General features: G+C 43.3%; 1 protein-coding gene across 2 annotated transcripts in view; it reads left to right on the forward strand.

The window, feature by feature from the left end:
• The first annotated feature begins 3183 nt into the window (after positions 1 to 3183).
• The window catches only part of PDGFC (platelet derived growth factor C), a 120870-nt gene continuing 108910 nt past the window's right edge, over positions 3184 to 15143 (forward strand). The window contains exons 1-2 of one of the 2 annotated variants that reach the window (XM_083835113.1): positions 3184 to 3320; positions 3802 to 4128. In XM_083835113.1, the coding sequence (XP_083691239.1) occupies positions 4011 to 4128 (118 nt within the window). In that variant the 5' untranslated portion in view covers positions 3184 to 3320; positions 3802 to 4010. Of the gene's footprint in view, positions 3321 to 3381; positions 3659 to 3801; positions 4129 to 15143 lie in introns of those variants that run through there. The other variant, XM_083835112.1, reaches the window with a different exon arrangement.

A 15143-nucleotide genomic window follows, 5' to 3' on the forward strand; every position in this document is an offset into this window, starting at 1 on the left:
GGGACGTGGGGTGGAATGTGTGTAAGTCACAGCACCTCTGTTGGTGCTGTGATGGTATTGTGGCACTACTGTGGGGAATTATTTTTGTTGATGAGAGAGTAGTTTGTGAAAAGTGTGCTGTGTGTACTTTAATGATAATTCCTCAAGTTAATAATCAGGGAGAAAGCTTTCTCATTCCAATGATTTTTGTAGTTCAGGGTTACAAAGACTACACCATCACAATGGGTCTCTGGAGTCCTAGCAGGCTAAATTCCCATTGCCTCCTCTGGTTGCTTTGCCTCAACAACATTATTTCTGGAATTGGTGCAAAATAAATTCCTGTGGGATAATCCAGATAATTCAAATTTTATTCGAGTACAAGAAAAATTGCTTAGAAAAGTTGTAAATGAGGATGTTGAAAAAACAACATAATAAAACAATCTGAAAATTTGACAAATCATTGTGGCTACTCTACAGAGCAAAATTGGTGTCTCAGACTATTTGAAGATGACAATTGGAGAACTGTCTGTTGCAATAATTAAATGAAAAAATGCCTGGTATACAATTTTAGACTGTATTACAAAATCTTTGAAAATTTAAAAAAAAAAAAAAAGGAAAAAAATCCTTGATACACCATCAAAAAGACTACATAACGTAAGCTAAGTAGTTGTCACATGAGGTATACCATTGTTTTGACAAAAGTCGTAGAAGCCCGAAGTGTAATTCTCAGCATGGAGAAAAGTCAATAATAGAAAGCTTTGTATAGCTTAAAGCATTTATTACAGATGAAGAAAAGAAAGTGAATGCTGTGGTAGTGAAATATGGATGACTCATAATGAAATCCAGAGAAATATGTCCTGGGCACTGGAATCGCTGTAACTCTTAGATGGCTTGGCGCTGTGGTCCCATGTGAAATTCAGTATTGGTAATGCAGTGTCATGTGCACTGGCAGGAATGATCCGAAGCATGCCTATGTTGGTTTGTTAAAATTTTCTAGCCATTCAGAGTATTTGTAACGACAATACTTCTGCAGATCTTTGCAAGTGTAGATCCAACAGAAAGATAAAAGCACGCATAAAGAATGCTTTATACAATAAAATATTTCAATTATATATGTTAAGAGTAGGCCTTCACTTGGAATTTTGTGTTCTGGTGTCCTACCCCAAATACAACGTAACAAAAAAAGATGGGACTTTGAAAGGCATAGAGGTATAATCAGATGGAAAATGTAGTAAAAATGGCTAGTTGGGAAATGATATGTTAAGGCTATAACACAGAAAATGAATGGAGAAGTGAAACAATTTTTATTTACCTGTTTTCATAATTCAAACATATAAATATAGCTGATGAAACTGGAGAGCAATAAGATTAAAAATAACCATAGACACCTGGTGATAAATGCTCAGCATGAATTTCAGAAAAGATTGGATATTTATGAAGATAGGGATTAACATACAACATTTTGGAAGGGATTAACAATATTTGCATTTTTGAAAAGATGTAGAGTCTTAATGAACAAAAATATACCCTCATTTTTAATTACAGGAGGTTTAGAACAAAGTTTTCTCTTCAGTGTTATTCCATATTCATCCACTATGGGGGTTCTTGCATTTTCCTTTGAAATGTCAGAGCCAGGATGCCAGAAGAAACACTGGTCTGATGCAGCCTAAAGCTCCCAAAGCTATGGAAAATGTTGGATGCTTTAGCTTTCATGTGCATAGTTTGAGACATTAGGTCCGTGGTTTTTTTGAGGAAACTCATCATCAATCCCCTGAAATTAAAAGAAAAAAAAAAAAAAGAAAACAAGCAGCCATAAAATCATCAGGCAATGAAGGTTAACTTACAGTGCAACACTTTATTTACTTGATTACAAGAAGCACTACTTGTAATCATCAGTTTAGAAGACCTGGAAAGCAATATTTTTTGTTTTTCTTTCCATTTTAAAATGACAGCAATGACAGCCAAAAAATTACTAATGACAACAATAATAATAATAAAAAAAATTAACTGCCTACCCTGTTTTGTGCAGTCACTTTATTTCTTCATGCTTTGTAAGGGAAGGGTTGCTATTTATGGTATGCTCCAAGCCTGCCTTTCAGAACACAGCCCAGCTTGGCTGGACAGCTTTCAGTTGTTACTAGAAATATGTCACTTATTAGGAACAGAGGGGATGTTTATCACTGTCTCAAGGGTTACTTTGGCTGAGGCGAAGAAACAGCTCAGTTATATAATGGAAAGAGCCGGGTCAAAGGATAAGACATCTACGTAGTGTGCACTCAAGACTCCAGTAGTGCAGACTCAGTTTCTCTTCCGTGTCTTTTGCTGACAGTGAGACCATGGCTACACAGATCTTCCCGTCTGTCCCCAAAACTACCTCAGAGCTATGGGGGCTGAAGTCACTATTAAAAAACACTGCCAGGACTTCTTGGCTGAGAGAAAAAGATTCATCCTTCCTATCGCTTCTCTTGCCATGACGGTATCTAGTTAGCATGCAGCCCTGTTACCCTGACCCATCATGTAGTCACGGTTCAAACCCGAGTCCAAACCAACTGGAAAGGTTGCCAGCTCCAGCAAGGATGTTTGAACACTGTCCTAATGGTTGGTTCATGTCATCAGTCCTTGAATCCTCGCTAGTGACTATGGGGGGATACCCCTTGCTGTGAGCTCAGTTCTGACTTCTGAAGCCAAGTGGAAACAAAGACCAAAACAGACCCTGTCTGGTTTACAAATACAGTAAAGCAGACAGTGCGCTACACAGCACTTCAGCAAAGGAGAGCGAGCTGTAAAGTGCCAAATAGAAGAAGGCAGCGGCTCTGTTGTTTACGTGGGCACTACAGGTCTCACTAGAAGGTAGCTCAAGCCGCAGCTTCTGTCAGAAGAGAAATCATCTGCACCCAGAGTCTTTTTAAAACATTCCCTTCGTGTTTCACTTCCCAGGATCAAGGGAGCGCTCCGTATGAGATGTTTAACCCAGCACCAGATCTTCGGGCTGCAAGAACCTGCAGGACCACCAGATCCTAGGGCTGCAGGACCCGCAGCCCCGCAGTACCACCTCCCGGCAGACAGCCCCGGGCAGCTCAGCGGAGCCTCTCGCCCCGGTTACCGAGGCCGGGGGCCAGGCGGCACGGCGCAGACCCCCGGCTCCTGGCCTCGGGGCCTGGCGTTTAGGCAGGCCCGAGCCGCGAGCAGCCGGCTGTGCGCGGAGCCCCGGCACCTGTCGTGACGCCAGCCGGCCGCGGGCAGGGGGCAGCGGCGGGGGCCGGCTCGGCTCGGCCCGAGGGCTCGTCCTCCCCCCGCGCCGCGACGGGCTGCCCCGGCTGGCGGGCCGGGGGCGGGCGAAGGTGGGGAGCGAGGAGGGCGCGGGAGAGGAGTTTAAAGCTGGGGGGGGGGGGTGGACGGGACCGAAGGGAGGAGTTTAGGGAGAGGGCTCCTGGGAAAGGGAGTTCGGGAGAGAGGTGCGTAGGGGGCTCCGCGGCGGCAGGACGGGCGCCCGGCGGAGCCTCCCCGCTCGTCTGTGCCGGCTGCTCGCCCCGCCGCGGCTTCCCGGGGGCGCCGGCGCCGCGCCGGGTGCCCCGCAGCGTGTCCCGGCGGCGGTCGGCGGGGGGGGAGCCGGCGGCCGAGAGCCCTGCCCGGCCCCGCGGCGGGGCGGGAGCCGTCCCTGCCCGGCGGCCGGTGACAGGTGCGCGCTCCTCGGCGGCGGCAGCGGCCCCGCTGCCCGTCCCGGCTCCTCCGGCCCCGAGTTGTTTAGTCCTCGGGAAGCTTGGGTTGGGTCCAGGTTTTGCTTTGATCCTTTTTTTTTTTTTTTTTGAAAAAAAAAAAAAGCCCAAGAAAAACAAAACCTGGAGACGCAGAGAAGGGCTCTAGGAAAAAGTTTTGGATGGGATTATGTGGAGACTACCCTGCAGCTCTCTGCCGCCGGAGCAGGCTCGGTGCCGCCTTCTCCCCCGCGCCCGGCGCTGCTGAGAGACGCCCGGCCCCCGGTGCCGCTCCGCCAGCGCCCGCTGCGCGCAGCCCCGCGCCCCGCCGGCCCAATGCTCCTCCTCGGGCTGCTCCTGCTCACGTCTGCCCTGGCCGGCCGGAGGCAGGGGGCCGCCGCGGAGTCCGACCTCAGCAGCAAGTTCGCCTTGTCCGGCGCCAAGGAGCAGAACGGTAACGGAGCCCTTGGGGGGGGAAGGGGGGTGCGGAGCCCCGCGGAGCGTGGGGCTCCGGCGGTGGAGGGGTGGTGGCAGCGGCTTTGCTGCCCCCGGGGAGCCCGGCCGGGGCCGGTGCTGTGCGTGGGTGAGCGGGGAGTTGTGGTACGGGCTGGAGAGGAGCTGCCTGGGGAGCGGGAGCCTCTCCCGGGAGTACCTGGGGTGCTTGGGGAACTCTCAGACGGCAGCTCCCCCCTCCCCGGCTGGAGAAAGGAGCCTTTCATGCAGCACGGGCAGCTTCGGGGGGTGTGATTTGCTTAGCCTCTGAACTCCGTGTGATTTACGGTGTTCAGGTTTTTAAGCGCCTCTCGATCGACTATTACGGAGTCATTTTAAAGGGTATTTCACAAAATGAAATGTTATATACCGCGTGAAACCATGCTTCATGTAAAATATCTAAAGTTAAGGCTGTTAGCACACACTCACAGAAACCATGGTGCTTAACTTAAGGGGGAAAAAAATAGTGTTTTGCATGTCAGCTAGAATGAGCTGTATGCCTGGGCACAGCCAACACAAAAGGAGAAGCTGGGAGAGCTCAAACTTCTGTGAACAGTAATGAAACACAGCAAAAACACAGACTTAAGACCAGTTCTGTCAACTTTGAACTTGGGACTCCCCTGATAAAAGCACTGTATGTCATGTCTTTAATAAAAGGCAAAGATCTGGGGACCTCTGCAAGCATTTTGTGAATTAATAGGACACACAACGTGCTAGCAAATCTAGCAGGAGAGCTTAATGCTGCTGTGGCCTGCTAATGTGATGATATATGGCACCTGTGGGCTGCCAGCACAGCTGATCAAAGAGCAGCACCGGGATCAATCTCTAATCAGAGCAACTGTGCAGGGCCAGAGGAAAGTGATCAAAAGACCTGGAGACCCGGCTGCTCTGACAGGAAACCAATCAGACTCTGTGCGCAGTACAGGAAATTATCTGCTCTGTGTGAGAGGAGAAATGACTCCCTCACCCCCCACCCAACTTACCTGACGTTTGGGGCACTGGTTTGTGACAAAAAGGGCTTGGCACTGATGTGCTCAAATCTTGTAATGCTGCGGTCCATTCAGTCTGTGTGGTGTGCGACTGAAGCATCTCAAGATGCACAGAACTACCCTTGTTTTGCTTTAACTTCCTCAGGACTGGGAGGAAACCTGCTATGCGGTTAGCCTTCCTTCCATAGGAGGCCTGGTGCTTGGCAATGCAGCTGGGCCTTCACAGGGCGCCGGGGCCCAGCAGTGGGAGTCCAGCGATGAAGTGCCAAAGGTAGATCGTGCTGCTTGGAAGCAGGACTTGTGTAAATGTTTGTAAGCGCACGTGGCAGCACAAGCTGGATTCTCTTCACGTGCATCAGAAATGCAGCTGCCTTGGGTCAGGCTTCAACTGGTTTGCAATGCGATTTGGCATGCTCAAAGATACCGTCACTGCGTCTTATAATAAATGCAAATCCAGGAGAAATTAAAAGTGCGCTGAAACTGTATTCTGTGGTAGTTCATACTTACAGACAATCCAGATTATTGTTGTAGTTTACTTTAAGTTTGTTTTCTAGTTGTTCAACCACAAAACTTTTCTCAAATATTAGTACAAGTTTAGGTACAATTAAATACCAACTCCTGACTTTTCTTAACTGACTTTAATTATTTGGGGGATCAGTAACACTGGTCAAACCAGTTTTTACTTGGTTTAATTAGAGTGATTTTTACACTGTACTGCAATCTGAAGATTGTATAGCTTTTAGCTAGAGGCAGGTTAAAACTCCCTGGAGTTTGAGAATGAGATATTGCTGTTCGCATGCCAAATAATCTTTGGTCAGGAGAGAGGGAGCTTTTCCACTCACAGTCTACAAATAAAAATTCTGTCCTCTACTTGTAAAACTGCTAAATGGCCAAGAAGTTTTGCTGTAGAATGGATTACAGTGTTGCTGGGCTGTACTCGGGGGTGCCGTAGCTGTTGGTTCAAGGTGATACCAAAGATGTCTATGGCCTGTTATTAAATCAGTGGGACTACTTGTGTTACAGAAGGTAAGCACGTGCTTAAGGACTTCTTTTTTTCATAATTGGAGGCTTTTTTTATTTATTGGCTAAATGAGTGTTAACTTCAGAATTAAGGCTTGACTCAATTGGATATATTTGCTAAATGCAGACATAAGTACTCTTGTTTCTCTTGCACAGTGCATGACATTTTGGGTGGCAATTTCCTAGAACAAATATTTCTTTGTACTTCTAAATTAGATATACTTAGAACACAGTCTTTTGCTGCTACCTTCTGAGAGTTCAATGTGATGGTTGTTGTGGGGCTGGTGTAGCTCCATTGGAAACCACTTAAAACTACCTCCTTGTTTTTGTTGGACCTCTGTGGTGGTCAGAGTTCCTTCAAGAAAAGGTTTATTTGTAAACTCGGCTTGACAGTAAGGGAGTTTATATGATTTTCTTGAAAAAAATATTTATCTTTAATGTTTTTATTTGTAATTCAACTGAGTAAATATTCATCTGGAGTTTATGCAACCATCTTCTGGAAACTGGAGTAGTAGTAGTAGTAAGTGGTGCGTGTAGTGATGGCTTCTGGTTAATGGTACGGATTTGACTTCCACAGTTTTTGTGTTGAAAAACAGATTATGCTTGAATGGATTTTCAGACTTAGGTGGCTTTGTCAGTACTCTTATGGCTATCTGGCATATTTATTACCCTTTTTCCATATTGCAGTAAGGAGTTGTGAAAAATGGTTCTCAGTTTCTTTTGAGGAATAAATCTCATTCTCTTGTGTATTGAATTTGATTACTTGGATGGTTTACTTATTTCATCTTTCTATTATAGTTCTTACCACTCATTCTATTTTTCAATAGTATGTTTGTGTGTTATCTTCAGTCTGTTTCTGTAGTTTCAGCAATGTCTGAGGGAGCTACTGATGGAGTGCTTTATATGAATGACTTAACTCTAGGGGCCTGAGTGTACCTGCTTATGTGATACTATTAGTTTGGTCCAGACTTGATTACAACGTGAGATGGTAGGTGAATCTAAATTCTGTTCTCTTGGCTGTCTTAGGAAAGATGTGATAAATGTCCACAATAATTTTACTAAGCTACAGGCATCGGGTGTTAGAATTTCTGTGAGAAATATGAGGATGTCTTTTAGATAAGATAATGTAAAATCAGGTGCTATAAGAAGTGGACGGTATAGCTTATGTGTCATGCATGTTTAGGAAGTAGCAATGAATGCCTTCAGAAGGCCAAAAAACTGAGGTCAGTTAGCAGTTCACCAGAACCAACTACTTACAAAAGTTAATTTTCCTGCAGTCAGTTTCAGGTGAGAATCACAGAATGGCTGAGTTGGAAAGGGACCTCTGGAGGCCACCTGGTCCAGCCCCTGTTCAAGCAGGGCCACCCAGAGCGGGGTGCCCAGGACCACATCTAGGGGTCTTTTGAAGATCTCCAAGGAGGAGACTCCACCACCTCTCTGGGCAGCCTGTGCCAGTGCTCAGTCACCTGCACGGTACAGAAGTGCTGCCTGGTGTTCACAGGGGACCTCTTCTGTTCCAGCTTGTGCTGAAAAGAACCTGTCTCCGTTGTCTTTGTTTTTTAATGCCCTGTGCAGGCATTTGTAGACATTGATGGGATCCTTCCTAAGCCTCCTCTTCCCCAGGCTGAGCAAGCCCAGCTCTCTCAGCCTCTCCTCACATGAGAGGTGCTGCTGTCCATTCAAAAAGAAAAATGATGCTGGAGCTGGAGGTTGAGACATGACTATCTAAGGTTGTCCCTGGGAAGACTTGACGGATGCAAGTAGAATTCAGCAAAGCTCTGACGGGCCAGAGGGGCCTTCTGTCTTCTCCTCAGCTTGTGCGTGGCCTCACAACCACCTGGAGGATTCCCCTGTTTGTTTGAGCATCTTCAAAGGAGCTTGCAGCTAATTCATGGACAGGCACAGAATCATGACTTGGAGTTTCTGGTGAAGATCATTTAGCTCAGGCTTCAACACCTGAAAGAGCATGTTTATGTCTGAGGGATGCAGTTCACTCAGTTCTTGGAGGTGAGAATGTCAGTGCTTTTCCTTAATTTGACTGTAAAATTCTCTCTGATAAAAGAGCATACTTGAAAGCAGTGGGAATCAATGCCACTACTGCTGAGTCTAGCTGAATTGATGAGTGCCAGTACTGCTGGGTAGGAGAAATTTCCTTTCTTTTGAGAAGAAAAGGAAGAAGAAAATATGAACACATCATCTAAAGGGAAACATGATAGTGATGCAATTTGTCCTAAGTTTAATCTATTTCTGTTTAATCCAAGACTTGTTTTGAAATGTTTTAAAGCTCTTTTCCTGGAGAGTGAAGAATTGTACCACATCCTCTTTTGACTTTAAGCAAAAGATTGTGGCAAATTAGAGAAGTCCTTCAACACTGTGATAAATTGCAGTGCAAGATGGTTTTAAAAACAGGTTTGTGCCTTCTAGTTGCCTTTTGGCATGTTGCCTGGTGCTTGGCAGAATCCTGCTCGGAACTGCTCTTTAGTCCTGCTGCTTTTCTCACTTTTGTCTTGTAGATAAAAGAGAAGGTATTAAAGGTACAGACCATTTGCTACTTGTCCCAGATATATAGGCATTCTTGCCTTTCTTTATGTTTGTTAAATATTTAAATATTTTGAGTTTAATTTTAAGGGAGAAACATGGAAAATCCATTTTTTGCAGTAACTATTTCTTATTAGGTTTGCAGAAGAGATTTTAAGGCCTTGTGGCATTGTTTTGGGGTTTTTAGTTTCTTTCAGTCATATATGGTGTTTTATAACAGAGAAATAGCACAGGATATAACTTGAGAAAGTGACAGCTATACAACCAAAGGTGTTATGTTGGACTTTGTCTTCATATAAACATAATATCTTTTATAGAGGCCAAACGTTATCCAAACCTTTTGAATCTAATTATTACATAGTCAACAAGTAATAGCAAAGTAGCGGTTTGCACCCTACAGCAGTGGTTTTGCATTATAGCTGGGTGGTTTTGGGGTTCTTGTTGCTGTTGGGTGGTTGCTTCTTCTAGTTTTTGCTGTGCCTGGCAGTTCCTGATTACTAGAAAGAGTACATGCTGACCAAGCTTGCTTCCCTTCACTGGAAGTAAATTGCTTTACAGATAGCCCTTTGCTTTAATAGAGAGCTGTGCTTTTGCTTTTAGTTGCAAAATGTGTGTCATGGAAAGTACGCTTCCCAGTGTGCAAGTTTCTTAGAAATTGTCCTGTACAGGAATAGATTTTAGAGGAAACATGTAGGACTTCTTCAGAGTTACATAACAAAACATGATTAGCACTACCATGTAGAACTGCCCTTGATGTTGTAGCACTTATGTATCTGTGTGAGTGATTAGTTCTTTAGGAGTTTCTGAGAAATTAACTGAGAAATGAGAAACTTCATTCTTCTTGGAAAGCTTGTGTAGCTTGTGTTTGAATGTGAAATGCATTTTTCAAGTAGCTGAGTAAAAAATTTGTAATGTGCTACTGTGAAGCTAAAATATAAACGTCATGCTTCCTAGAGGCTTAGTTAGATTGTAGGATATTATTGTAAGGTGGCAACATCAGGAAACATTATTCATACCTCCATCCACAGACATCCTAGCCTTAGGGTTCATCTGTCTTCTGATCTTGTCTTCCAAACATCCTTGTGCCGAGATTTTATAAATCTCCACTGTTACGCTGTGTTATCTGCGGTTGATTTTGTGATCCTACAGCACGCTAAGCAGTTTTTCTTTATGTGAAGATACCCATCTTACTTAGCTTGTGTACAGTAGCACCTCTACATGTTTTCATAACCTAACCAGTTTCTACGCAAGTTGGTGGGATGGGTAAGAAGGGAGAAGGCCGGAAAGATTGCTAGACGCTTATGGATAAAGGCTTGTACACAGAGTATAAGTAGTATCAAAAACGTTGATGTGAAGGAGACAGCCCAACTAATTCCTTGGTCTTGGATACTTGAGGCCTTCTGAATCAAGGTTAGCAAGGCCTGTCTGTCTTAAGAGTTCAGAAGACTTGTTGAGTTTGTGAAAACTGGTTATCGATCGTATTAAAACGGCATGCAGATGTAGCTCTGCTCGAGCACCATTGCGCTTGATGCTCTGAGTATGGCATGGTACATGCTGAGATTGGCCAGATGGTGGTGGGGTGTAGGCCGTGTTCCCTGCTGGCCTCGCCGTGGGACATGTGGCTCGAGGTTTTTGGGTGAATGGTGCTGCTAGCTGGGTAGCTGTTGTAAGGAGACCTCCTGTAGGGGACCTACAGCACTATACGCCTGCTGGGAGTGAGGGAGGGTGGCGTAGCCTGTGATAACTTCAGATGCTGGATTGAAACTCCCATATCACCCTTACTCAGCTGTTCTTGAAATGTGAAGCCTGTCTTGCAGAAAGCAAAAGGTATCTTGGTAAAAGGAAACACTGCTGCTTGTGTTTCCTGTACTTCTAGTCTTGTTTTGTATTGTTTTTGCCGTCATTCTTACTATGAGTTGATAATAAATTACATAAAACTGTTTGGGAGATGCCAGTGATGCAGGAGGTCAAATACTGCAGTTAATGAGTGAGTTGGTCCTGTAATCTGATAAATTGTCTTCAGACTTGGTGCAGGAGTGGTGCCCTTCTTGTAGTTGTTGGTACTCTACAGCTTTAAACCATTACTCGGTTTGGCACGTATCATCAGCAAAGCAGTAAATTTCTGTTAGGGGAAAGTCCAGGTGTAAAATACTGGGGAGTGTTATATTTGAAGAGTAAGTTAAGCTGGAAAAATGTTCTTGGAGAAGCTTTGGCCATACCTCCCATGTTAATCCAGTCCTGTTAATCTGTCTGCTGCCTTTTAAGTGTCGTGTTTAAAAGCCCATGAGGTGGGGAAATGACTTTGCTGGAAGAGGTTCTGTTTTGTGAAATAATGGATAATGCTATTGCTGATCCTAATCTTTGGCTTTGGTCTTTCCCAGAAAATTCCTGTCTGTTATTAAGCTGTTATTTGGGAAGCTTTGCTTGTTTCACCCCCCTCAGTTTATTTCACTATGTTGAAACTGTCCTACTGCTTTCACGCCTGGTGAAAGCAACGGGAGACCCAAGTCCTAGTGGCTCTACGTTCCTCCTCTGATGGACAGGAAACCAGCGTGCATTTTTATACAATAGTTAAACACTTAAAAAAGACACATGGCACAGGAAATTCTTCTGCTGTGTGTGGAGGTATGGCATTTCCAAACTGAAAGTGTTGTTCTGAGTCTTTTACCGGTAGTGGTGAATTATATGAGGCCACTTCCATCTGCAGAGAGTCTGTTTCACTTGCTTGTGGTTCTGGGGCTCATTCAAATGCTCTCAAACAAAATAAAAGGAATGGATGTAATAACTTCTTTATGGAAAAGTCATAAAAAGCTACAGGGCCATGTAAACAAATTGGGTCATTTACAAGATGTTTAAGTGATGGATATTCAGTCCAAATTCAAAGGTGTGGATTAGATTTTACAGTCATCTTGACTGAATTTTGCCCTCAACAAGACTTTCTTTTTCTGCCAAAATGTCTCTGACACTATAGATGACAAATTCTCAAACAGTATTTTCAAACATTTCAGTGCATTCAGGCTGAAGCAGAGAAATAGAAGAACAATTCAGTAGTATAATTTGATCTTTTTTTTTTTTAGGTAAATGAAGGCTCTTTCTTGATACGCCTGGTTACACTGCAAGGCTGTAGTGGAACTTTGTAGTGTTCCAGGGGAAAATAAATTAAAACAGTTTCCCTCCTGGATTCAAACATGCCTGAAGTAATTACAAAGCAACTGTTTTGGCTCTCTGCTCTGTTCATATAAATAGGTTTGTACCGAACAGCAGCAACTGTGGTCCAAGTTAAACTCTACTAGTTGCAGAAACTTACATTGGACCAAATTTAAGTACTGAATGTTGTATCTGTGGCACACAAACTCACAAGACCTTTGTGAGCCATTTAATCATTTTTCAGAAAGTACTGAGAAAGTGGAATCAAATGCAAGAGAAGATAACTAATATTTGTATATTAAAAAAACATTATGTAGACTTATTTACTTCAGTGTAAATAAGCTTATCTATGTACAATTTCTTCAAGTTTAGAGAAGGGGCGTTGGTATTGGTTACTGTAGAGTGCCTTCTTTCTCATGAGATGTGGCTGCTCACTCAGCTCTGTTATTAGCAATGCAACTTCAGCTGCCTTTCATAACTCTTCATTCTCTAAAATCTGAAGGTCATTTCAGAATGAAAACTTAGCCCAAGTTTGACATTAGCTGTAATGAACCGTACGTGGGTGAGGCTACCTATGTGCATGTATCACACAGAATAATGTAGCTGTGGAAGTGACTTACTTGGGAAATGTATATGTCTGATTGTATAGTATTTGAAGAGGTCCTTCAGAAAGTGATTCAGAAGAATATTCTGTTGTCTGTGTAGATGGTAAAAAGCTTGCATTTATATTATGGGCAACTTGTATTTCAAAAATACAGTTTTGGGAGGTGGTCTACCATAATATCTCAAGGCTTAAGTGTCTTAAATGTCTGTTATGCAAGGAAACTCACACCTGCAAATACTTGTTGCTTGTAGAACTATAGTGGACCTGCAAGTGAAGTAAAGCCTTGTAACTGAACTAACAAGCAGTGGCTTCAAAACAAACCCGATTCCTAGACAAGGAGATGAAACTGTGGTATCTGATCTTACCTAAATGCTACTTTTTAAAATAACTAAGGATTCTTGCTGGGTCTATGATTTTTTTTTTTGTCACAGCAAAATTGCAAGAAAAGATGGAAAAAAAACTTTTATTAGTACTTACTGCCACTTCTTTAATAATTTCTGAGAATAGGCATTCTCTTATTTCTAATATAAATCTCAGACACCAAAATAGCCTTTCAGTCTCCATGGTAAAAGGACATCTTTCAGTCTCCTTCAGACTTTTCCCTTAGTGTGGGGGGGAAAAAGGAGGAGGAAGGTATTTTAGTGCCGTGCCTTTAGTGCCATTCTAGGCTTGTTTGTTTCCATCCTGTGTTTGATAGTTATGGGGAAGTCCACCAGCTCCCTCACTGGCTATCTTACCGATTAATCTTTGCCAGACTTTCATCATTCCAACCTCTCTAGAGTTGTACATTTATTTTAAAATTCATCTAATAGAAGAAATATCTCCTCCTCTTCCCTCCAGCCTACCAGCTGTGGAGTTTCTCCCCGGTAGGTGCTGTAATGCTGTGACAAACTTTGTTCAGGACTGTTGCTTAACATGCATTACAAACCTGTGTGCACTCTTACCTAAACGGGTAGGAAACAAACAACAGGAATGCTGTGTGTTCTGTAGGAGATGAGTGGTGTTTGTGTTGGATGATGGTTAAAATTGGTAATATGTTATCAGTTAAAATAGCCTGTTCTGTCCTTGGAAGGTATAACAGCTAGTAGGCATGGGCTCTTTTGTAAGAACACACGTGCTCTCGAAACGTGAAATGATTTTCAGCTCTCGTGATGCTGACTGCATTGTTCTCACTCTGCTTTCTTGGCAGATGTGATGAAGATGTTTGTGTGTATGTTTATGCACTCCAGCCTTGCCTGCAGTTTATTCATAACATTCAGAAATGCCTGACCCCTGGGAGCAGTGCACATCTATAGTCAGATTAGAGTGTACAACTCTAATTTCTCTTAAACTTAAGAAAAACTTCTGCTAAGCAGTCCCTGTTTTTCTGGTGGTACTTGCTGGCATAGGAATTCACAAAGTATTTACCTGAAGTGCTGGTTCAGCCTTGTAGTTATTTCTTCTGAAGTGGAGATTGCATTTGTGATGAGCAGTATCATTACTGGTAAGGATCTGTGCCAGCAGAGTGTTTCAGAGGTCAGTACATCTCTACATACTCTCGTAAGTCTATTGCATCATTGATAACATAAAGACTCTCATGAGATGTTGGGAACAGCCACCTTTTATGTTTTTTTCAACTGGAGATTGCTATTTTATACCAGATTCTTAACAAGAAGCAGCGGGGAGGTGGGTGTCCTGAGCTGATTCCAGCCAGAGCTGCCAGAGAGGTTTTGAGTTCATTAATTTTCATCTCAAGGGAGAGCTCTGAGGTTGTTTGCAACCTCACCTAGCACCTCAAGTGGGCCACATGTTCGTTCTCTGGAGTGCACCAGAGAAGAAAGCTGTCTTACTTAAGCATCTGTCTGCTTTGCAAAATTACCTTACTGCTGTGGGGGGAAATAGGGTTTTGTGTTGTTGTGAAGTAGAAATGTAAACATCTTTCTAAAGCAGGTGCTTGCTTTATCAGTGAGAATCTGATTCTCCAATTTGTCTCATTAGTCAAGGTACACTCGAAGGTGCTGTGTAACAATGATACCTAACACCTGAAACAGCTGGGAGATGTTTCTGCATTGTAACTGCTTTTAACATAATCATGTTGCCAAAATTTGGACCTGGTAGAGTTCTTTGCATTAGGAGAAAGAAACCAATGTTGTGGTAAATCTGACACTGTCTTACAGGATCTGTAGCTTCTCTTTGAGATTAAGCTTTAGAGTCTACAGCACTACCACTGAGAGTACTGGGTCGGGATTGGAACAGTGCCCTTGCATAAAGCTGAATTCTCTTGCTCATTATTTTAAGAACAGAACAAAAAGACGCCTGATCTTGTTACCGGTTGTGATTTGTCTGAAAGTGTTTAAAACACTTCACAATGGAATGGATGCGTAGTTTCCTTGTGGACAACTGTAACAGTGCAGCATTTATTTCTGGCAGCAGTTGCTTAATGGATGGTCTTAAGTAATTAAAATTTATAGCTACGTGCACTTGTATGTGGTTTATTCTGACATTTTTATGTATGTGTGTGCTTAATGTTTGTTTGTTCTAATTCTTTTTATTGAGGTATATTCTTGGGTTAGATTGACTTGTTCAGCATTTTTCACTTTCAGGAAGTGCTTATTAATCTTTCTGTTCAGTATTTGCATTTCAGATGAGAATGTTCTCCGTAGCTTTTAAAAAGCAAGAACTCCTGGTTTTAGTTGATGC

The sequence above is a fragment of the Anser anser genome (genome assembly GCF_964211835.1).
Source record: "Anser anser genome assembly, chromosome: 4".
Lineage (NCBI taxonomy): Eukaryota > Metazoa > Chordata > Aves > Anseriformes > Anatidae > Anser > Anser anser.